The sequence below is a fragment of the Scyliorhinus canicula genome, chromosome 4, assembly GCF_902713615.1.
Source record: "Scyliorhinus canicula chromosome 4, sScyCan1.1, whole genome shotgun sequence".
Lineage (NCBI taxonomy): Eukaryota > Metazoa > Chordata > Chondrichthyes > Carcharhiniformes > Scyliorhinidae > Scyliorhinus > Scyliorhinus canicula.
Window position 1 is genome coordinate 188,657,129 of NC_052149.1, and position 22,672 is coordinate 188,679,800.

At 44.2% G+C, this 22,672-nt stretch overlaps 1 protein-coding gene across 2 annotated transcripts in view; it reads left to right on the plus strand.

Annotated features, from left to right (window-relative positions):
* Nucleotides 1–2,129: 2,129 nt before the first annotated feature.
* Nucleotides 2,130–22,672, plus strand: part of rufy1 (RUN and FYVE domain containing 1) — an 89,526-nt gene continuing 68,983 nt past the window's right edge. The window contains exons 1-5 of one of the 2 annotated variants that reach the window (XM_038795708.1): nt 2,130–2,418; nt 6,413–6,586; nt 6,669–6,786; nt 6,864–6,965; nt 12,852–12,975. In XM_038795708.1, the coding sequence (XP_038651636.1) occupies nt 2,178–2,418; nt 6,413–6,586; nt 6,669–6,786; nt 6,864–6,965; nt 12,852–12,975 (759 nt within the window). In that variant the 5' untranslated portion in view covers nt 2,130–2,177. The remainder of the gene's footprint in view (nt 2,419–6,412; nt 6,587–6,668; nt 6,787–6,863; nt 6,966–12,851; nt 12,976–22,672) is intronic. The other variant, XM_038795709.1, reaches the window with a different exon arrangement.

Consider the following 22,672-nt stretch of genomic DNA (forward strand, 5'->3'; position numbering starts at 1 on the left):
TGGGGTGGAGCCGGGAGTGCAGGAGGCGAAAGAGGGCGATGTTTTGGCCTTTGCGTCCCTAGTAGCCCGGCAGAGGATCTTGCTGCAGTGGAAAGATGCGAGACCTCCGAGCGTGGAGACTGGATTAATGACATGGCGGGATTCATTCAGCTGGAGAGGGTCAAATTCGCCCTGAGGGGGTCGGTACAAGGGTTCTTTAGGAGGTGGCAGCCTTTCCTCGACTTTCTGGCTCAACGATAAGGTACTAGGTGAGCAGCAGCAGCAACCTGGGGGAAAGGGTTGTTTTTTTTAGGCGGATAGTGTTTAAGTTAATTTGCTTATTGTTGATTTATTTTGTTGTTTATGGGGGTTGGGGGGGGGGTGGGGGGGGTTTGTTATATGCATTGTTACGGGTGCCGGGGGGTGTTTATTATTATTGTTATTATTGTTCTGTTGATATATATTTTTCAAAAAATTCCAATAAAAATTATTTTAAAAAAAAGAGATTCTGGAAGTGCAGGAAACATCTGACAGGATGGGCTCTTATCATGTCAGTCAAACGATATCTTAGTGCTTGTTTGAAAGCTCTGTTGATGAGGTATTCTGCCAAATGACCTTGACTGTCTGCTGAATGAGAGTATACTTTCTCCTCAGAAGTCTGCACTGTGAATAAGCAGGTATCCCTCAATGGCCTCAGACATCCATAAGTAGTCTCAAACAACTTTAATGATGTGTGGCCAAAATGTTGTTACCGGCAGTGATAATTGCTAATCAAATATTCAGCAGTCTTGAGGCTCGAAATCTCCTCACTTCTGCTGATACTGACAAAACTACATTACATTTCTCATTCTAATTTATCTGATACTAAATTACATGTATTGAACTTAGCTGGCAGGTTAGGAATCACTGATTAAATCACATTTACAAACTTTAGGGGAGGGAGGTAGAACATTGGATTTGGCATCCTGAGAAACAAGTTAGGGTTAGAGTTAGGGTCTTAACTTTAAAAATGTATTTGGGGAGTGGGGGTCCTTTAGTGACAAAATTTGAATTAAAAGGGAAGCCACCAGAAACTTCAGCTTTCCAGTATGGAAATGAGATAGGTATGAAAGACTTTCAAGCTCAATTGCGAATAGAGGGACCAGGGTTTCCTTCAAAGGAATAATGCAGTATCGGAACTGACTGTAATAACCAGCATGGGACATGTGGTGCGGGGATAATTCTTTTCTCCGTACTCTTTGAAAAGTATGGGCACGGTAGTTTCCCCTAAAAGGTTGGGCAGTCTGGAACCAACCAACAGGAGTACCCGGTGAGGTTCTACTGCTTCTCATGTATCATAGAGTTTACTGTGCTGGAGGGAATTCAGCCCATCGAGTCAACATCAGCTCCTGAAAGAGAACAATACCACACCCCCACCCTCTCCCCACAACGCCACCTAACCTTTGGGCACAATTTGGCATGGCCAATCCACCTAACCGACACATCTTTGGACTGTGGGAGGAAACCGAAGCACCTAGAGGAAGCCCACATGTGGGGAGAACATGCAGACTCCGTACAGACAGTGACCCAAGCCGGGAATCGAACCTGGGACCTTGGCGCTGTGCTGCCCTGCTGCCTCTATAATTGTTGTAAAATGGGGCAGCACGGTGGCCTAGTGGTTAGCACAACTGCCTCACGGCGCTGAGGTCCCAGGTTCGATCCCGGCTCTGGGTCACTGTCCGTGTGGAGTTTGCACATTCTCCCTGTGTCTGCGTGGGTTTCACCCCCACAACCCAAAAATGTGCAGGGTAGGTGGATTGGCCACGCTAAATTGCCCCTTAATTGGAAAAAATAATTGGGTAATCTAAATTTATAAAAAAAAATAATTGTTGTAAAATAATTGTTGCAAAATAAATGCTTATTTTGGACTCCTGGTGCCTGATTAAACTGGCATCAATCAATTCTTCTCCAGGGAGGAATGATGTTGAATCTGTGGAACAGATTTCAAATGGAGCTGGGCGCTGGAGCTGGGCCCGGGGGAGGGTGTAAAAGGCGGCACACCAAAAAGGCGGGAATCTTTGAAAAATGGGACTGTGGCTAATGCGCCGGCGCAGTCTCCTCCTCCCGCTGGTTAATTGCTCCAGGCTTCACTGCTCAGACTGCGTGACGCGCAGTTTTTCTGCGAGCGATTGCGCGTGTCTGTGCCGCCGTGAAGGAAGATGGCGGATGAAGCCGAGGATTTGAGTAATGCCCTGGACGAGACGGACTGCGAGACTGAGCCGCCTCCGTCACCGGCTGCCAGCGGTCGGGTCGCGGAGGAGAGCGGCTGGTCGACCCCCATTCTGTCGCTGGCCAAGAAAGCATCAGAGACCCTGTCGGCGAACTACGGAAGTGCTTTAAAATCAGCAGCCGTGGGATTCGCAGTCAAAGCCAGCGGCAGCGACAACACTCTCAGTAAAAGTAGGGCTGGAAGGGGCGGGGCCGGGAGAGGGTGGTTTGGGGGCGGGGGTTACTATCCAAAAACATATTATTTTCCTTCTGTACATATGTCACGCAGCTCTATCTTGCCATCACTCGGGGTCGATGCTGTAACCCCTTATTTCTGTGTTAAAGGAGTATTTTTCAGGATGGCAGTGAGGAATGGTGAGCCTCCGGGGTCGGTTTTGGGACCACAACTTTTCACAATATACATTAATAATCTGGAAGAAGGAACTGAGGGCAATGTTGCTATGTTTGCAGATAATACAAAGATATGCAGAGGGAAAGTAGTATTGGAAAACAGGGGAGCTGCAGAGGGACTTGGTCATGCTAGGAGAGTGGGCAAAGTAGTGGCAGACGGAATATGATGTGGAAAAATGTGAGGTTATGCACTTTGGAAGGAAGAATGGAAGCATAGACTATTTTCTAAATTTGGAAATGCTTAGGAAATCAGAAGCACAAAGGGACTTGGGAGCCTAGTTCAAGATTCTCTCAAGGTTAACATGCAGGTTCAGTCGGCAGTTCGGAAGGCAAATGCAATGTTAGCATTCATATCAAGCAGGCATGTACTTCTGAGGCTGTATAAGGCTCTCGTCAGACCCCGTTTGGAGTATTATGAGCAATTTGGGGCCCTGTATCTAAGGAAGGATGTGCTGGCCATGGAAAGGGTCCTGAGGAGGTTCACAAGAATGATCAGTGGAACGAAGAGTCATATGAGGAGAGGTTGAGGACTCTGGGTCTGTACTCTTTGGAGTTCAGAAGGATAGGGGGGCATCTTATTGAAACTTACAGGATACTGTGTGGCCTGGATAGATTGGACATGGAGGGGATGTTTCCGCTGGTAGGAAAAACTAGAACCAGAGGGCACAGCCTCAAACTGAAGGGACAATCCTTTAAAATGGAGATGAAGAGGAATTTCTTCAGAGGGTGGCGAATCTGTGGAACCCTTTGCCACAGCAGGCTGTGGAGGCCAAATCACTGAGTGTCTTTAAGACAGATTGATTAATAAGGGGTCAGGGGTTATGGGGATTAGGCAGGAGAGTAGGGATGAGAAAAATATCAGCTGTGATTGAATGGTGGGGCAGACCTGATGGGCTAAGTGGCCTAATTCTGCTCCTGTGACTTATGGTCTTTTCATCCGAGCCACTGGGAAGTTGTGTAGCTGGGAGACCGCCTCAGCCTCTTCTTAGGCATATTCTTCTGAAAATAAATTTAATTGGGCTTATGGTCATTTTAAAATTATTCTTGACTTTTGGCACAGTTGACCAGTGTTCAGCTGGATAGGATTCCACTCGCCTGGTTCCATTCGTGTGTATCTAATTGCAATGGCTTCTCTTTCTCCTGCCAAACCTTTAGCGCTGGTACCTTCTATCCTTGGCCACCTCCTGTTTCTTATCTGCATGGTGTAGTGGCCCTTTGTGTTTGTATCCAAAAGTACAATTTTTCTCTCATGTACACTGATGGCACACAGCTCTACCTCACTATCACCTCTTCTCATCCTTCCATTGCTGTTAAAGATGCCAGACTGCTTATTGGACATTTGTGGTATTGTGCGAAGCAGATAATGGCATGATGGGAAAACTAGTCAAGTTTCTTGGTACAATTAAATTTAAACTGACTTTACTTTGCATAACCTAAGGCACAAATACAAGCAACCAAGGTCAACTTGACCCGAAAACTTGCTGACTCTAAACTCCGATTTAAAAACTCAGTCGTCACACCCCAGAGCAGTCTAAATACACAAGATAAACTAGAAATAGTTCTTTTCGATACTTAAACAAATCTGCTACGTTTCTTAAACATGCGACCAAAAGGCAAGATAATGATTATGAGACCCCGAGTCCTCTAAAGGTCAGTGAGGTGACGCTAGTTTAATGATTATTACTTATGTTTTACTTTTGATCAAATTCCTGACCAAGCTGTATTCATGTTATCTTGATTCTATAATGTATAAATATCGTCCTATTTGCCTGTACTAACGCAGACTTGGGATGGACCCAGCAGTTTGTATTTGACTGCTCTCCGACTCAAAGTTTCAGCCAATTCTGCATGTAATTGTAATTCGTAAATAAAGCCTTGTTTTGTTTTCTTAGCGAGAGTTGTTGAATCTTTCTATTACAGTCCAGAAGCGGGAAAAATATTAGAAACGACACATTCAGTACTGGATGTGCCGAAGTTGTCTTAAATTATTTGGAATGCAGAAGCTATTGTCATCAGTTCCCTACTGCAAGCTCTGTTCTCCTTGCTATAGACCTCCATCCCTCTCCCTGGCTGAACACTGAGGCCACACCAGGCAACTTCAGTGTCATATTTGATTTGAAATTGCTTTGCTCCAATACTAAGATTCCGTATTTCCATTTGTCATCCATACCTTTGATACCTTGAGTTTGGCTACTCTAATGCATTCCAGGCTGGTACCTCACATTCTACCTTCTCTAAATGTGATATTATGCAAAACTGCTGCTCTTTACAAGGTCCCATTCTCTCCTGTACGCACTGACTTCATTTTCTCTAGGTTAATCATACCTTAATTTTAAATTCTCATTCTAGTTGTCAAATCCTTCGTCACCCTCCATCTCCTTTAGCCCACAACCGTCTGATATATCTGACACTAATCTAGTTCTAGCCTTTTGAACATTCCGAGTTTTAATTGCTCCACCATTGCTCTGCCTTCAGCTGCCTAGGCCCTAACCCGTGCCATCTTTCTACCTCTTTCCTTCTTTAAGATACTCCTTAATACTTATCTATTTGACCAAACTTCTGTCCATGCTTGTATCTTGTGCATTGGTGACAACATTTGATTTATAAAACTCATTTGATGGGCATTGGGACATTTATTATGTTGGAAGTGCTCTATACATTCGGGTTGTTATTTAGCAGGTATTAGAAACCTTTTCAGTCGACTTTGCATGATGTTTTCTTTTCAACTAAAACAATATAATTGAATTCAATTTAAGTACAGATTAATCTAAATATTTGGGGTTGCATTGGCATAAATATCCTCTTTTTAAAAAAAAAATACAAGTACACAATTTTGCAATCTTCCAATGGAACCCATGTGAAATGAACAGTCATACTTTATCTTTATTTTTTGAAAATGTTTAATTTTTTTCCGTTTAAGGGGCAATTTAGTGTGGCCAATCCAGCTACCCTGCAGCTCTTTAGGTTGTGGGGGTGAGACCTACGCATCCACGGGGAATACTTTATCTTCCATTGGATGACAAAAAGGAAATCTGTGAACTGGGCTGACTGTAAAGCAATGGGGAAATCGTTGATTTATATAAGAAAAATATTGATGGATTTCAGTGATTTGCAGCAAATAAGCATATTGCCATGTAGCTTTTAAATTCACGAGTAACAGAGTTCCTGGTACTTGGACAACTGTGTCTATAGAGTTAAATATGATGTTTCTTAAGTCTAGTAATGACCATCGTTTCTTAGGTGAAATGATCACCTCTTTTGTGCTTGCACCTGTGTGTGTAACAGACACTGGAGGTGTTTGTGTTTACCACTAGAAACTGCCGTGGAAAGAAGTGGCTTAATGGATGAGAACAGCTGGATGTATTCAGTGCCTGTCAACTAGTGACAGCTAAATGGCCTCAGATAGAAGTGACAGTAGAAGCTAGAGAAGAACTAGTCTGTTTTTTTTTTCAAGGATGGGAAATGGCAGAGTGCAGTAGCGAAAACTGGTTTGAAAGTTGAACTGAACTGTTGAGGTTGCTGCACAAATGTTTTTAAGGTAGTATAAAAGTGTTACTTTTACCATGATCTCTTAATTATATTTTTACATTTTTTTATAATTAAGGGGCAATTTAATGCCAATCCACCTACCCTGCACATCTTGGGGTTGTGGAGGTGAGACCCACACACACGGGGAGAATGTGCAAAGTCCACACACACAGACCCATGGGCCGGGATATTATAGTAAACAATAGTATGCTATTTCTAATCTGTTAATTTTTGTTTTTTTAATTAGATGTTAATGAGCAGGTGAAAAATGAGCGAGTCAACCTCATGAATATGATGAAACTTAGTATTAAAGTGCTCATTCAATCTGCATTAAGCCTGGGAAGAACTTTGGATGCCGATTATCCTCCTCTCCAGCAGTTCTTTGTGGTGATGGAGCAGTGTCTCAAACATGGACTGAAAGGTACAGGATGATATTTTAGTAGCTGTGTCTCATTCAGCAAAAGTTTGGAAGACTGACAAAACATTTTTTTCATAACTCACAGTAAAGAAAACTTTTCTTGGACCAAACAAATCATTTTGGGGTCCTCTGGAGCTGGTGGAAAAACTTTGTCCCGAGGCTGCTGAAATAGCAACTAGTGTTCGAGATCTGCCAGGGCTCAAGTGAGTTTTCGTAAATAATTTTTTGTATGGTGCTTTATTTAGGTCAAAAACATTAAACATAAATGTCTACCTTTCAGAACTCCTGTAGGAAAAGGAAGGGCATGGCTTAATCTTGCTTTAATGCAGAAGAAAATCGCCGATTATTTGAAGACCTTGATTGATCGGAAAGACCTACTGAGGTGAGTTGTGGTCTTTTCTTTGTATGCAATGTTTGCTTTGCTGGGACAGATGGTAGTTGTCACTGATTGCAAAAACCTATGGAATTATTGCTGGGATTTGGGTGCTAAAATGAAGTGAAATAGACTTTTAACTGCTAAGAAAGTGGCCATTCCTGTCACTTCTGCACTGGTGCTTTTCTCTATAAAACCACATGATCTAATCCATTCCCTTCGCCATATCTGTTAGAAACCTTTAACCACATAACTAATGTTTTTATAAATTTTGTGTGAATCCAGCTGACTTTCTCATGGAATTTTAACTTGGTCATTGCAACCACTGCTCCATTTAAATGCCTAGCACATTTCTCCCAGCCATTCTCCAACGCACTGCCCCCTACTCCTTGTTTTAAGCTGTCGGGGCTATTGAGTGGACGGATGACCCCCAAGTCTGCATCCTCACAGTGCACCTCAAAGATCCCCATCATGACATGTAAAGAGGTGAGTGATGATAGACTATACCATGAGGCCTTGCTTTCGGGTTCACATCAGTGCATCTTCTGTGATGTGAACTTTGTTTGAGCATGGTGAGGCAGCACAGTGGGTTAGCCCTGCTGTCTCACGGCGCCGAGGTCCCAGGTTTGATCCCGGCTCTGGGTCACTGTCCGTGTGGAGTTTACACATTCTCCCCGTGTTTGTGTGGGTTTCACCCCCACAACCCAAAGATGTGCAGGCTAGGTGGATTGGCCACGCCAAATTGCACCTTAATTGGAAAAAATTAATTGAGTATTCTAAAACTATGAAAAAAAAATGTTTGAGCATTGGACTTCAATGCTTGTGACTACAAATGGCAGTGAACTTTAGCTCTGCATAATTCATTGGCACCGTTCAATGAAGGGTAAAATTGCATATTAAGCTAATGAATGACCCTCGTAACAGACGAGGCACAGCTTATTAGTGAAGCCTGCAATTAGCATGACAAGCCCACATCTACAGGGCCCCCCCATTCTCCCGTTTCACAGCCCTACACACTTATTCCTGAGAAAAAGAATTCCTAGACAAGTGGAATTGATACATTTTTTTAATAAACATTTTGAGGTATTTTTTGGTATTATAACAACAACACAATAAACAATGTACATGCAACTGAGGGGTGCAGTTTATGAACATGGAGATGAGGCATGTCAGCTCCGGAGGGAAGCAGGCGGCAAGGGAAATTCTTCAGGTGAGGGATAGGGCAGGGAAGTTGGTGGTGCTCCGGAGCTGATTAACAAGGTTTTTGAGGAGTTTTATGAGAGGTACAGGTCAGAGTCACCCGGGGGAGACCGTGAGATGCAGGAATTTCTAGATGGGTTGAAGTACCCGAGGTTAGGGGAGGGGGACAGGGCTACAGTAGAAGGAGCGATAGTGGAGCAGAAGATAAAGATACGATTGGGAGGATGCAGTCGGGGAAGGTGGCGGGGCCGGATTGGTTTCCGGTGGAATATTATAAAAAATTCAATGATAAGCTGGCACCCCTGATGGTGGGGACGTTTGAAGAGGCAATAGAGAAGGGGTGTTGCCACAAACCTTGGGGCAGACCTCTATTTCACTGTTGCTAAAAAAAGATAAGGATCCAACGAAGTGTGCGTCGTATAGGCCCATATCACTTCTGAATGTGGACGCAAAAGTATTGGCGAAGGTACTGGCAGGTAGGCTGGAGGAGTGCCTCCCAAAGGTGACAGGTGAGGATCAGACGGGGTTCGTGAGAGGGAGGCTGCTTTTTTTCGAACATTAGGAGGGTTTTGAATGTCGTTATGGGCACTGGCGAAGGTGGTTGTGGCATTGGATGTCGAGAAGGTGTTTGAACCAAGTACAATGGGGTACTTGATGGCAGTTCTGGAGTGGTTTGGGATTGGACCAAGATTTGTGAACTGGGTAAAGCTACTATATAAGGAGCCGAAGGCGAGTGTCCGCACAAATACATCAGCTTGAGATACTTTTCTCTCCACCATGGGACGAGGCAAGCGATGTCCAATGTCCCCCCCTGCTGTTTGCACTTGCGATTGAGCCGTTGGCCATCGCATTAAGAAGTTCGGGAGCATGGAAAGGAATAGTGGGAGTGGGGGGGGGGGGGGGATAGAGCATAGGGTGTCCTTATATGCCGACGACTTGCTGTTATGTGTCGGAACCGAGTATGTCGATAGGGGGACTATTGGAGTATTTGGGTCTTTCTCTGGGTACAAGCTGAACCTAGACAAGAGTGAGTATTTTGTGGTGTCTCAGCTGGGGGTGGGGGCAGGGGTGGGTGGGCTGCCATTCTGTAGGGCAGGGACTCACTTTAGGTATCTGGGGGTGCAGGTTGCCCGGGAGTGGGGGAGACTTCGCAGGTACAACATCTCTAGTTTGGTGGGGAGAGTGAAAGCCGATCTGGCAAGGTGGGATGGTCCCCCTCTGTCACTGGCGGGTTGAACTGAACACATGTGCCCTCTTGACCGGGCCCATTTAACCCTTGAACATTCCAGGTGATCAGCCTAGTTGGGGGGCTCATTGCACTCCCTCTTCGCCAATCAGCCATCCCCTTTTTTGGGCCCGCCTCCAGCCCATGCTCTGTACCTCCACCCGCCCCCCCCACTGCACTCCCGCGAGCTAGCCAACCCAGCTAGCCTGGTGGCAAGCACACCTCCAACCCCCAACAGTGCAAATGAAAACCTTAAAACACTCAGCTCTGCCACTGGTCCCAAATCAGTACAGAAGGCATTACAAACAGCTTCCACAAAACGAAAAACAAGACATTTTCTTTTTTTAAAAGAACAAAGCAAAAAAAAAAAGAAAAACATGAACACTGCAGCAAAGTTCAAAAGTTCTCAGTCCACCACCAGTTCTTTCCTTTTCACGAAGTCCAGCGCGTCCTCGGGTGACTTGAAATAAAAGTGCTGTTCCTCATACGTGACCCAGAGATGGACTGGATACAACAGTCTGTTTTTCTTAAAAAGGATCGACCTAATCTGGTTGAAGCCTGCTCTTCTCCTGGCCACCTCCACACTCTGGTCTTGGTAGACACACTCTGGTCTTGGTAGACCCGCAGGATACTATTTCCCACGTACAGCTCCGCGTCTGCTTGGCCCACTGTAGAATGCGCTCCGTATCCAAGTACCTCTGGAATCTCGCCACCATTGCCCTCGGGGGTGGAGGGGGGGGTCTCCCATTTCGCAGATCCCTTGCGGATGCTCTGTGAGCCCTGTCCACCTCCAAGGGTCGGGAGAATGCCCCATCCCCCAGCAGCTTCTCAAACATATCTGCGATGTATGCCCCAGCATCTGCTCCTTTGGACCCCTCTGGGAGCCCAACGATTCTCGAGTTCTGCTGGCCGTACCCATTCTCTAGGTCCTCCACCTTCCTCCAGGACTTCTTCTGCTGGTCTCTCAGCATCCCCAACTCCACCACAGTTTGATGTTCCTCTTTGCTCAGCCAGCCCCTTCTCCACCTTCTGGATCGCCAGATCTTGGGTGTCCAATCTAAGCTCCAGCCGCTCAACCTTTTTCAGGTGCACGTAGCAGTGTGGAGAGCACAATCGCTTAACAGCTCCAGGGTCCCAGGTTCGATTCCAGCTTGGGGTCACTGTCTGTGCGGAGTCTGCACATCCTCCCCGTGTGGTGCGGGGGTTTCCCTCCGGTGCTCCGGGTTTCCTCCCACAGTCCAAAGATGTGCAAGATTAGGTGGATTGGCACATGATAAATTGCCCTTGGTGTCAAAAATTTGCCCTTTATTGTTGGGTGGGGTTACTGTGGTTATTGGGATAGGGGAGGTGTTGACTTGGGTAGGGGGCTCTTTCCAAGAGCCGGTGCAGACTGCGATGGGCCAAATGGCCTCCTTCTGCACTTTAAATTCTATGATAACAGAACCGACTCTTTTATTCCGGTCCAAGCAGTCCCATTTCTGCAGTAGTAAGCCTTCCTGAATAACTAGCATCAGCTGCTTCCTTGACTGCTGGATCGACAAGCCAGCGGCCCGGTCCTCCGCCATGCTGTCTCCCGCTGCAGCTTCAGGCCCAAGCCTTCTCTGTCTTTCTGTTTCTGCCTTTACGGCACGTTCTAGTCCTCTCCATGCACGATGTGGGAATTCAGTACACAATTGCCTCTGCTTCAGTTTTAAAGTTCAAGTCCAGTAGAAAATCGGGGAAAAGGTCCATAAGTCCGACCCGAGCGGGAAGCCACAAAATGTGTGACTTACTCCTTCATAGCCGCCACCGAAGTCCCGTGGACTGATATTAATAGAGCTCAACATCTTGGTCCTTGGTTCTAACCCGAGTGTGGGATAACCACTCACCATTCAGTTCCACAGGAGTCTTTACAGTGTAGAAGGAGGCCATCCAGCCCAGTAAGTCTACACCGAGCCTCTGAAAGAGCACTCTACCTAGGTCTGCCCCCCTGCCCTATCCCCGTAAACTCACTAAACCTGCACATCTTTGGAATCTAAGGCAAAATTTAGCATGGCCAGTCCACCTAATCTGCACATCATTGGTGTGGGAAAATACCTGAACACTCGGAGGAAACCCACACAGGCACGGGAGAACATGCAAACTGCACACAGCCAGTCATCCAAGGCTGGAATCTAACCCAGGTCCCTGGCGCTGTGAGGTAGCAGTTGCTAACAAATGAAAATCGCTTATTGTCACGAGTAGGCTTCAATGAAAGTTACTGTGAAAAGCCCCTATCGCCACATTCCGGCGCCTGTCCGGGGAGCTGGTACGGGAATCGAACCGTGCTGCTGGCCTGCTTGGTCTGACTTTAAAGCCAGCGATTTAGCCTTGTGAGCTAAACCAGCCCTGTGTCACTGTGCGTGCCGCCCCCCCCCCCCCCCCCCCAACACCACAAGTGAGAAGGTCTTCATGTCTTCATGAGGCAGAGATGTCACCCATTCCTGAGAACCCCACTCTGGCCTCTCATGGGGCCCCACCCAGGACACCTCGGTCACCCCAGTGCTGACCTCCGTATTCAGGGGGGCTCACTGCCCACCGAACTTATCCTGCTCCCACTAAGGACAAGGCACTCTCTCAGTGGTGATTTGGCCACAAGCCCAACAACGAGGATAAAGGAAACGATGCCTGCATGCACAGCCTGCCATACCCCCTTAAATAACAAGGGGCCCCCTTAAAAACAAGGGGCACCCCCACAAGTGAATGGAAGATATGGGGGCCTGCTAGCAACCCCCGCCACCAGGATTGAGTGGACTAAGGCCCCAACCCCAATTGAACTTCTGCCCTCCGGTGCAACCCTGACCAATGTAGCACCTGGAGCGCCATGGCTGCCTGAGAGCTCACCCTCCGATATCCCCCTCGGAGGTGAGGCCACCAGTTAAAAACTTTTGCAGACCAGTTGTAAATGACGCCACCGCTGGGGGCCTGGTGAATATTCCATGAGTCTGGAGAGAGTGCTCGCTAATGACATGTTAATGAATTAAAATGAGGTTCCCAGGCTCCCGTGGCGTGATTCACACTACTCTGGAGGGAGGGGTGTGAGCATTCCAAAACCCAATCATACCGGGGAGAACCGCATTTTTCGATTCTCTGCATCTTGAACCTGCATTGAGTTTCTCCTGGGCAGAGAGTGGGTTCAAAATCGCTCCCACTAACTGATGCGGTAACTTTGAAATCTTGAGACCAGTCATTATTTTATTACGTGAAATATGTGAAAATGACGTGGACGTTTTGGAAGCAGCGTTATTGACATTGTGTTGGTATTAAATTGGAGTGCAGGGTGCACCTTTCTTTGTTTTAATAGTGAGGGTATTTTCTTGGCGACGAATGTTGTAAAAATAAATGAATGTCTTTTTAACTTGTCAATATTCTTCAGTAAAGAAATCACTGCCAATTGTCAAATATCAGTTGTAAGCTTTGCGTGAATTAATTTAAGTACTTTTTTAATGTAGTGAATTCTATGATCCAAATGCACTGATGATGCATGATGAGGGTGCAGTTATTGTTGGTCTTCTTGTGGGCCTTACAGTTATCGATGCTAATCTATGTTTAAAAGGAGAAGACTTGGATTCTCAGGTAATATTTTATGTAATGTCTAGATTTTAAAAGTAATTGTAGGTGTTATAGAAACATTGGAGTTTGCATGATGTATTTTTTTTAAGAGCAGTTGGTTTATAAAAAATTTATCTGAATTATTTTGAAGGATTCTGTGTCACAAAGCCTTGCCGTCGTTTTCCCTTGTCCGGGACAAGAAAGATCTTTAGTCCCATTTGTGCCTCTTGTCATAAAGCACTTTACTTAGCAGTGTTGACTATCTGACTACTTGCCCTTAAGGAGTACTGTGTTTTTAATTTAACACGTTTCTTACCCATACTCTGTTTTAAGTTTAACACGTTTCTTACCCATTTTTTGCATTTGGTGTTTTAGTTGAGGATTGTTGTATTTCATAGTTGCGCAATCAGGACCATTTGAAATTGGTGAAAAAATCTGGTATAAGAATTATAGAATGGTTAAAGCACAGGAGGCCATTCAACCCATTGTGTCAGTGCTCAGTTTTCTGAAATAGCCGCAATTGCAATGATAATGGAGAAAATCGGTCACCAACTGCTGGCATCCGAATATGCATGAAAATCCTGTAACCCTGCTCCTCCACAGGGTGCCCTGTATGTCCCCTCTAATAGCTTCTGCACTTTAAATTAATGCGATGGTATAGACCATAGAACAGTACAGCACAGAACAGGCCCTTCGGCCCTCGATGTTGTGCCGAGCAATGATCACCCTACTCAAACCCACGTATCTACCCTATACCCGTAACCCAACGACCCCCCCCCCCCCCCCCCTTACTTTTTAGGACACTACAGGCAATTTAGCATGCCCAATCCACCTAACCCGCACATCTTTGGACTGTGGGAGGAAACCGGAGCACCCGGAGGAAACCCACGCACACACTGGGAGGACGTGCAGACTCCACACAGACAGTGACCCAGCCGGGAATCGAACCTGGGACCCTGGAGCTGTGAAGCATTTATGCTAACCACCATGCTACCGGTGCTGCTGGTACCACCATGCTACCGTGCTGCCACCATGCTACCGTGAAGTTGGTATTTTCACTTTCCGCTAACGCTGCCAGAAAAAAACAGGGCTGTTGCATTTAGGAGCAAGTGAATTTTTAGCGCTGTGTTAATTACCGTCGAGTAACCTCCTCTGCCTTGAAGATGTAATTTTGTAGTTAGAGTCTCATCGCTTCAAAAATGAATTAGTCTATCTGGGATATCGCAAGTGAGCTGTTGTCATGGGGTGTCATGTGAGAGAACCTCTAAGAAATGGGTGTTTTTAAATGGGTATGTATATAAATATCTGTAGTGAGAGTACCTTTAAGAAATGGGTGTTTACTACTGCAGTGATGTCAGAGTGGGTGGAGCTGGACTGTCTGTCAGCTTTTTATTTTCATTTTAGGCTGTTTGCTGCAGGGTGGGTTTGGTTTCATTTTGGTTTTGGAGAAGCTGCAATCACAACAGGCTGTGTGTCAATCTCTGCAAGCTTATGAGTGTCCATTTGCTGATTTCAACGTGGTAACTGTTCTCAGTAATGAAGTTAAGCCTGATGTCTTTCTGTTGAAGGTGTTTTTAAGTCTTATGGATGTTAAAAGGAAAGTAAGAATTACTTAGGGTAACACAGAACAGGCCCTTTATAATTTTTGGGGGTTGTATTTGAATTGATGGTTGCTAAGATGTTCACTGCATGTTTTAAAAAGGTTAACTTGAGTTCATAGAATAAACATTGTTTTGCTTTAAAAAATACTTCTCCATTTATGCTGTACCACACCTGTACAGTGAGCTGTGTGCTCCCCATACCACAATCTATTAAAAGTTGTGGGTCAGGTGAACTGCATGATACACTTTGGGGTTCTCTAAACCCTGGCCCATAACAGGGGTCAGATCACAGGGAGGCAGTCTTTTGTGTTGGGTTTATCTGTGTGTTTTCTCGCAGAAATAGTTAACCAGTATGGAAACAAAGAGAACATTACAGCGCAGTACAGGCCCTTCAGCCCTCGATGTTGTGCCGACCTGTAAAACCCCTCTAAAGCCCATCTACACTATTCTCTTATCGTCCATATGCCTATCCAATGACCATTTGAATGCGTTTAGTGTTGGCGAGTCCACTACTGTTGCAGACAGGGCATTCCACTCCCTTACTACTCTGTGAGTAAAGAATGGCTGAATCTTCCCAAGCAAGAGGTGGGTTACAGTGTGTGCGCGTGCGTGTGTGTGCGTGAGGAATTCAATCCTGTAAAAGTGATGTCAGGTTGGGATCTGAACATCAACATGCTCTCCATGAATTCACATGATTTGAAGGCAAGTGGGGAACCACCCCACCCATCCCTACTTGCAGTTGTGGAGCAAGGCATTTAAATATTCTAAATAGCAACTGAGTTCTGTTTTAACCAAGCAAAATGCTGGAAAATCTCAGCAGGTCTGGCAGCATCTGGAGGGAGAGAAAAGAGCTAATGTTTAGAGTCCAGATGACCCTTTGTCTAAGCTTTTAGCCAGTGTGGAAGGCTGTGAGAAAGCAATTGTGTATCTGCTGGCAGGCAGAACAAGCAGCATGGAGGCAATTAGTATTCATAAGACAAAACCGGCCAGCCAATTCTGATGAAAGTTATTGATCTGAAAGTGTTGTTTTTTTAAAATAATTTTTATTGAGATTTTTGAAAAATGTATAACAACGGAACAATAATAATAATAAAAATAATAAACCCCCCCCCCCCCCCCCCCCCCCCCCCGGCACCCATAACGCATATAACTAACCCCAAACCCAATAAACAACAAAATAAATTAACAATAAATTAAATTAACATAAACAATGCCCCCTCCCCCCTTGATCTGAGGTGTTAACTGTTTCTTTTTCCACATGTTGCCAGAGCTGCTGAGTATTTTCTGTATTTATTTCGGATTTTCAATACCTGCAGTATTTTGCTTTAGTGAGATGTTCTTAACTCGGGAATTAATTTGAATGTTTCAATATGTGTGTAAAACAATTAATTTCAGATGAACTGAATAAGAACCAAGCGTAGGCCATATGGCCCCTCGAGCCTGCTCCGCCATTCAATGAGATCATGGCTGATCTTTCGTGGACTCGGCTCCACTTTCCGGCCCGAACACCATAACCCTTAATCCCTTTATTCTTAAAAAACTATCCATCTTTATCTTAAAAACATTTAATGAAGGAGCCTCAGGTGCTTCACTGGGCAAGGAATTCCATAGATTCACAACCCTTTGGGTGAAGAAATTCCTCCTAAACTCAGTCCTAAATCTACTTCACCTTATTTTGAGGCTATGCCCCCTAGTTCTGCTTTCACCCGCCAGTGGAAACAACCTGCCTACATCTATCCTATCTATTCCTTCATAATTTTATATGTTTCTATAAGATCCCCCCCCCCCCCCATATCCTTCTAAATTCCAATGAGTACAGTCCCAGTCTACTCAACCTCTCCTCGTAATCCAACCCCTTCAGCTCTGGGTTTAACCTAGTGAACTTCTTCTGCACACCCTCCAGCGCCAGTACGTCCTTTCTCAGGTAAGGAGACCAAAACTGAACACAATACTCCAGGTGTGGCCTCACTAGCACCGTATATAATTGCAGCATAACCTCCCTAGTCTTAAACTCCATCCCTCTAGCAATGAAGGACAAAATTCCATTCACCTTCTTAATCAACTGTTGCACCTGTAAACCAACTTTTTGCGACTCATGCACTAGCACACCCAGGTCTCTCTGCACAGCTGCATGTTTTAATATTTTATCATTTAAATAATAATCCCTTTTGCTGTTATTCCTACCAAAATGGATATCCTCACATTTGTCAACATTGTATTCCATCTGCCAGACCCTAGCCCATTCACTCAACCTATCCAAATCCCTCTGCAGACTTCTGGTATCCTCTGCACTTTTTTGCTTTACCACTCATCTTGCCTTCAAATCATGTGAATTCATGAAGAGAGCATGTTGATGTTGAGATCCCAACCTGACATCACTTTTACAGGATTGAGTATCGTCTGCAAACTTGAACACATTGCACTTGGTCCCCCACTCCAAATCATCTATGTAAATTGTGAACAATTGTGGGCCCAATACGGATCCCTGAGGGACACACTAGCTACTGATTGCCCACCAGAGAAACACCCATTAATCCCCACTCTTTGCTTTCTATTAATTAACCAATCCTCTATCCATGCTACAACTTTACCCTTAATTGCATGCATCTTTATCTTATGCAGCAACCTTTTGTGTGACACCTTGTTAAAGGCTTTCTGGAAATCCAGATATACCACATCCATTGGCTCCCCGTTATCTGCCGCACTGGTAATGTCCTCAGAAAATTCCACTAAATTAGTTAGGCACGACGTGCCCTTTATGAACCCATGCTGCATCTGCCCAATGGGACAATTTCCATCCAGATGCCTCGCTATTTCTTCCTTGATGATCGATTCCAGCATCTTCTCTACTACCGAAGTTAAGCTAACTGGCCTATAATTAGCCGCTTTCTGCCTGCCTCCTTTTTTAAACAGTGGTGTCACGTTTGCTAATTTCCAATCCGCCGGGACCACCCCAGAGTAGAGAATTTTGGTAAATTATCACTAGTGCATTTGCAATTTCCCTAGCCATCTCTTTCAGCACTCTGGGATGCATTCCATCAGGGCCAGGAGACTTGTCTAGCCCCATTAGCTTGCCCATCACTACCTCCTTAGTGATAACAATCATCTCAAGGTCCTCACCTGTCATAGCCTCATTTCTATCAGTCACTGGCATGTTATTTGTGTCTTCCACTGTGAAGACCAACCCAAAAAAACCTGTTCAGTTCCTCAGCCATTTCCTAATCTCCCATTATTAAATCTCCCTTCTCATCCTCTAAAGGACCAATATTTACCTTAGCCACTCTTTTTTGTTTTATGTATTTGTAGAAATTTATATCTGTTTTTATATTCTGAGCAAGTTTACTCTCATAATCTATCTTGCTCTTCTTTATAGCTTTTTTAGTAGCTTTCTGTTGCCCCCTAAAGATTTCCCAGTCCTCTAGTCTCCCACCAATCTTTGCCACTTTATATGCTTTTTCCTTCAATTTGATACTCTCCCTTATTTCCTTAGATATCCACGGTCGATTTTTCCCTCTTTCTACCGTCCTTTTTGTTGGTATAAACCTTTGCAGAGCACTGTGAAAAATCGGTTGGAAGGTTCCTCAACTGTTTCACCATAAAGTCTTTGTTCCCAGTCTACTCTTCTCTCATCCCATTGTAATCTCCTTTAAGTACAAAACACTACGTGTTTTATTTTTACCTTCTCACCCTTCATCTGTATTTTAAATTCCACCATATTGTGATAGCTCCTTCCGAGAGGATCCCTAACTATGAGATCGTTAATCAATCCTGTCTCATTACACAGGACCAGATCTAGAACTGCATGTTCCCTCGTAGGTTCCATTACATACTGTTCTAGGAATCTATCGCGGATACATTCTATAAACTCCTCCTCAAGGCTGCCTTGACCGACCTGGTTTCAACCAATCGACATGTAGATTAAAATCCCCCATGATAACTGCTGTACCATTTCTACATGCATCAGTTATTTCTTTGTTTATTGCCTGCCCCACCACAATGTTACTATTTGGTGGCCTATAGACTACTCCGATCAGTGACTTTTTCACCTTACTATTCCTGATTTCCACCCAAATGGATTCAACCTTATCCTCCATAGCACCGATGTCATCCCTTACTATTGCCCGGATATCATCCTTAAATAACAGAGCTACACCACCTCCCTTACCATCCACTCTGTCCTTCCGAATAGTTTGATACCCGTGGATATTTAACTCCCAGTCTTTAACCATAGATTAAAGACTAACTGAAATGTGTACATTTATTTTGAGTTATCACTGAATATTCAGACGATTGGCTCTTTTTTTCACCTTGCCCTCACTTTTAGGGCACTGAACTGGTGCACTGTTTTGCATGTTCTCGTGACGTGACTTATATCAACAAATTTGGCATAGGTCTCAGAAGATCTAAACCGTTTGCATTTGAGGCTCCCCTTCCCTGTAACCCAAGTTGTTTGTTTTTGTTTATAAAACTTAGTCATACAATTATGAGCTTATTTTACTTAATGTGAAACTTGCGATTCTGGAGAATTCTATCAAAATATCTTTAACTATGGCATACATGTGTGCTTGTTCAATGTTCATCATGGCTCAGTGCTTTGTACTCATTGCCATTGCTCAGAATCCAGCTTTGGAAAGTTGCACTAAATATTAATCAGTGCTACAGAAAAAGTAATGCTGTATTCCGTTTCATGTGATATCCACTCGTGCGCTTTGTGATTCAGTGACCTTCACTGGAATCGGCAGTGAAAATCTTGGTATTATTGTTGTTTGACTCAAGTTGGCTAATTGAGCACAGCCCAATGGTCTAACTTGAACACTCCAGTTCTAGTATCACATTGATTCAGTGTTTTTATTCTGGGATTTATCTGTGGAGGCCTCTAAATGTTCTATATGTTTGCATGTATTACAGTAAATGCATTGCCAATATAGGCATTCTGTATAACCGATGTTACTTTGGTTAGACTATTGAGCTGAATGAAGGAGGGGAAATTGTGCATCCTTCCTGAAGAAAATGATTGATTTTCAAAACAGGCACATGTTTAAAAGCAAGTTTTGCAGGGGATGCAATGAATCCAGCCGGTGGCTGTGTTTTTACAGGAAATAGCAACTGTAGGTGGGGAAGAGGAAAGGAGGAAGAAGAGACCAGCGAAAGTTTTTGACATTGAAACCATCAGCACCACTTTGCTGGAGATTATAATCTTTATTGTAACAAATAGGCTTACATTAACACTGCAATGAAGTTACTTGAAAAGCACCACACACATGGCGTGTATAGAAATAGGAGTGTAGAACAGATTCAGTGTGGCCAGAGAGATGATGCAGAAGGGAAGATTTTAGATCCCTGAAACATTGGGTGCAGTTCTGAGGGATATGGGACCTGTAAAGGGTGGAAGGGATGTACTGAACAGAACTGGAATTAATTTCCTTGTGGGGCAATTTGCTGGTGCTATTGGGAAGGGTTTAAACTAATTTAGCAGGGATGTGAGAACCAGGAAATATTAAAGAGGGAAATCAAGGTGCACAGAGAATTAGAAGAGGTATTAGGTAGGTTGGGTCAGAGCAAGAGGGAATGAATTAAGTTCCAAGTTTGCCATGCCTTTATGCGAATGTGCCGAATGTGGTAAATAAAGTTGGTGAGCTGTTGGTGCATATAGTCATATGGGAATATGACATTGTGATAAATGAGATCTGACTCAAAGAAAGGGCAGGAATGGTTGTTAAATATTCCTGGAAAGATGGGAAAGCAAAGAAGGAAGGTGGTGTTGAAATACTGATTAAGGGTAACATTACAGAGCTAGAGAGGGGTTGTCTGAGAGGGGTCAAGGACAGAAACAATAGACATACCATTATTCTAACAGATGTTTATGTAGGTCACTCTCTCTAGTTGGGAAGATGTGCGGGATCAAATTCTGAAAAAAATTAGAGGTGCAATAACAGTAGGATAGTTAATGGGGGACTCTAATGAACTTGTTATAGACTGGGATAATAATGTAAATTGCAGAGAGGGAAAAGAGTTTCTAAAGTGTTCAGGAGAACTTTCTAGACCGGTGCATTTTGGCCCAACAAAGAATGAGTTAATGCTGGATCTGGTTCTGGGAGAATAAGATGAGTCAAGTGGATTACATCATCACCATTTTTAGATTAGCTATGGAAAAGGATGAGGAGCTAGCCAAAGTAAAAATAATTAATTGTGGGCCAGGTAAATTAGAATCAAAGATTGGCTGGCAGAACTGTTGTGGAAAAACCGGCTGCCCTCAAGGGGATAGTTCAAGTACATTCTCACGAGGGAAGTGGCAAGACCAACAAATTTAGACGTCCAGGTGACTAATACATTTGAATTCAGGCTGAATATAGAAAGTCCAGAGGGAAAGGGGAAAAAGAAATAAGAGAAGCAAAGATGGAGCATAAGAAGAGACAGGCAGCTAACATAAAAGAGAATCCCCAAATCCTGGGCATATAAATAGTAAAATGAGGAGTGGGCCCAATTAGGGATCGAAAAGGGTTTTTATGCAGGGAGGCGAGAGGCATGGCTGAGATACTAAATGGGTGCTTTACATCTGTCTTTATCAAAGATGATGATGCTGCTCAAGTCATAGTAAAAGCGGAGGTAGTTGCGTTACTGAATGGCAAAAAATTTAGAAAGAAGATATATTACATTGACTGAATGTTTTTCAAAGTTGATGAGTTACCAGGAGCAGATGAGATGCATCCAAGTATACCAAGGGGGGTAAGGCTGATAACTGCAGAGGCTATGGCCATAATCTTTCCATCCTCAATGCAGGCTGGAGTAATTGGGTTGATTAGGCCTGTATTCACTGGAGTCCAGAAGAATTAGAAGGGATCTTATTAACACAAAATTATTATTATTTTTAAAAATTTAGTGTATCTAATTCATTTTTTTCCAATTAAGGGGCAATTTATCATGGCCAATCCACCTACCCTGCACATCTTTGGGTTGTGGGGGCGAAACCCACGCAAACACGGAGAATGTGCAAACTCCACACGGACAGTGACCCCACACATGTAAAGTTCTGATGGGGCTGGACAGACTAGATGCAGGGATGATGTTTCCCTTGGTTGAGGGGTGTCTAGAACAATGGGTGATGGTCTCAGGATACAGGGTTGGACTGAGATGAGGAGAAACTCGATCGCTCAGAAGGTGGTGAACCTGTGGCATTCTGTTCCACACAAGGCTGTGGAGGCCAAGTGACTGAATGTATTTAGGAAAGAAATAGATTTAGAAAGAAATAGATAGATTTATAGACACTAAAGGTGTGATAGAGGATCAGCCATGATCACATTGAATGGCAGAGTAGGCTCGATGAACTGAATGGCCTACTCCTAGAGGACTGGACAGTTGCAAATGTTACATAATTGTTCAAAAAGGATGTAAAGAAAAGCCCAGCAACTCTCGGTCAGTCAGTTGAACCTTCGTGGTGAGAAAGCTTTTAGATTCAATAATTCTGGACAAAATTAACACTCACTTGGACAAATGAGGAAAGTCAGCACGGATTTATTAAAGACAAATCTCGTTTAACTTGCTTGAATTTTTAAAATGAGGCAACACGGGAAGTTGATATGATGTACATGGACTTCCAAAAGGCAGTCTGCAAAAGTGTCCGCAAAGTTAGAGCTCAAGGAATGATACAACGTTGAATGAGTGGCAGGAAACAGTAATGTAGCACAGTAGTTAGCACTGTTGCTTTACAGCACCAGGGACCCGGGTTCGATTCCCGGCTTGGGTCATTGTCTGAGTGGAGTCTGCACGTTCTCCCCGAGTCTGTGTGGGTTTCCTCTGGGTGCTCCCATTTCCTCCCACAAGACCCGAGAGATGTGCTTGTTAGGCGAATTGGATATTCTGAATTCTCCCTCTGTACTCGAACAGGCACCAGAATGTGGCGACGAGGGGATTTTCACAGTAACTTCAGTGCAGTGTTAATGTAAGCCTAATTGTAACGCCAATGAAGATTATTATAATTAATGATGGTTGTTTTTGATATTGGAGGAAGGTATGTAGTTCCAGAGGGCTCAATTGTTAGGACCACTGCTTTTCTTGATGTATGTTAGTAACCTAGACTTTGGTGTACAGGCACAATTTTGCATTACACTAGACTTTTGAAG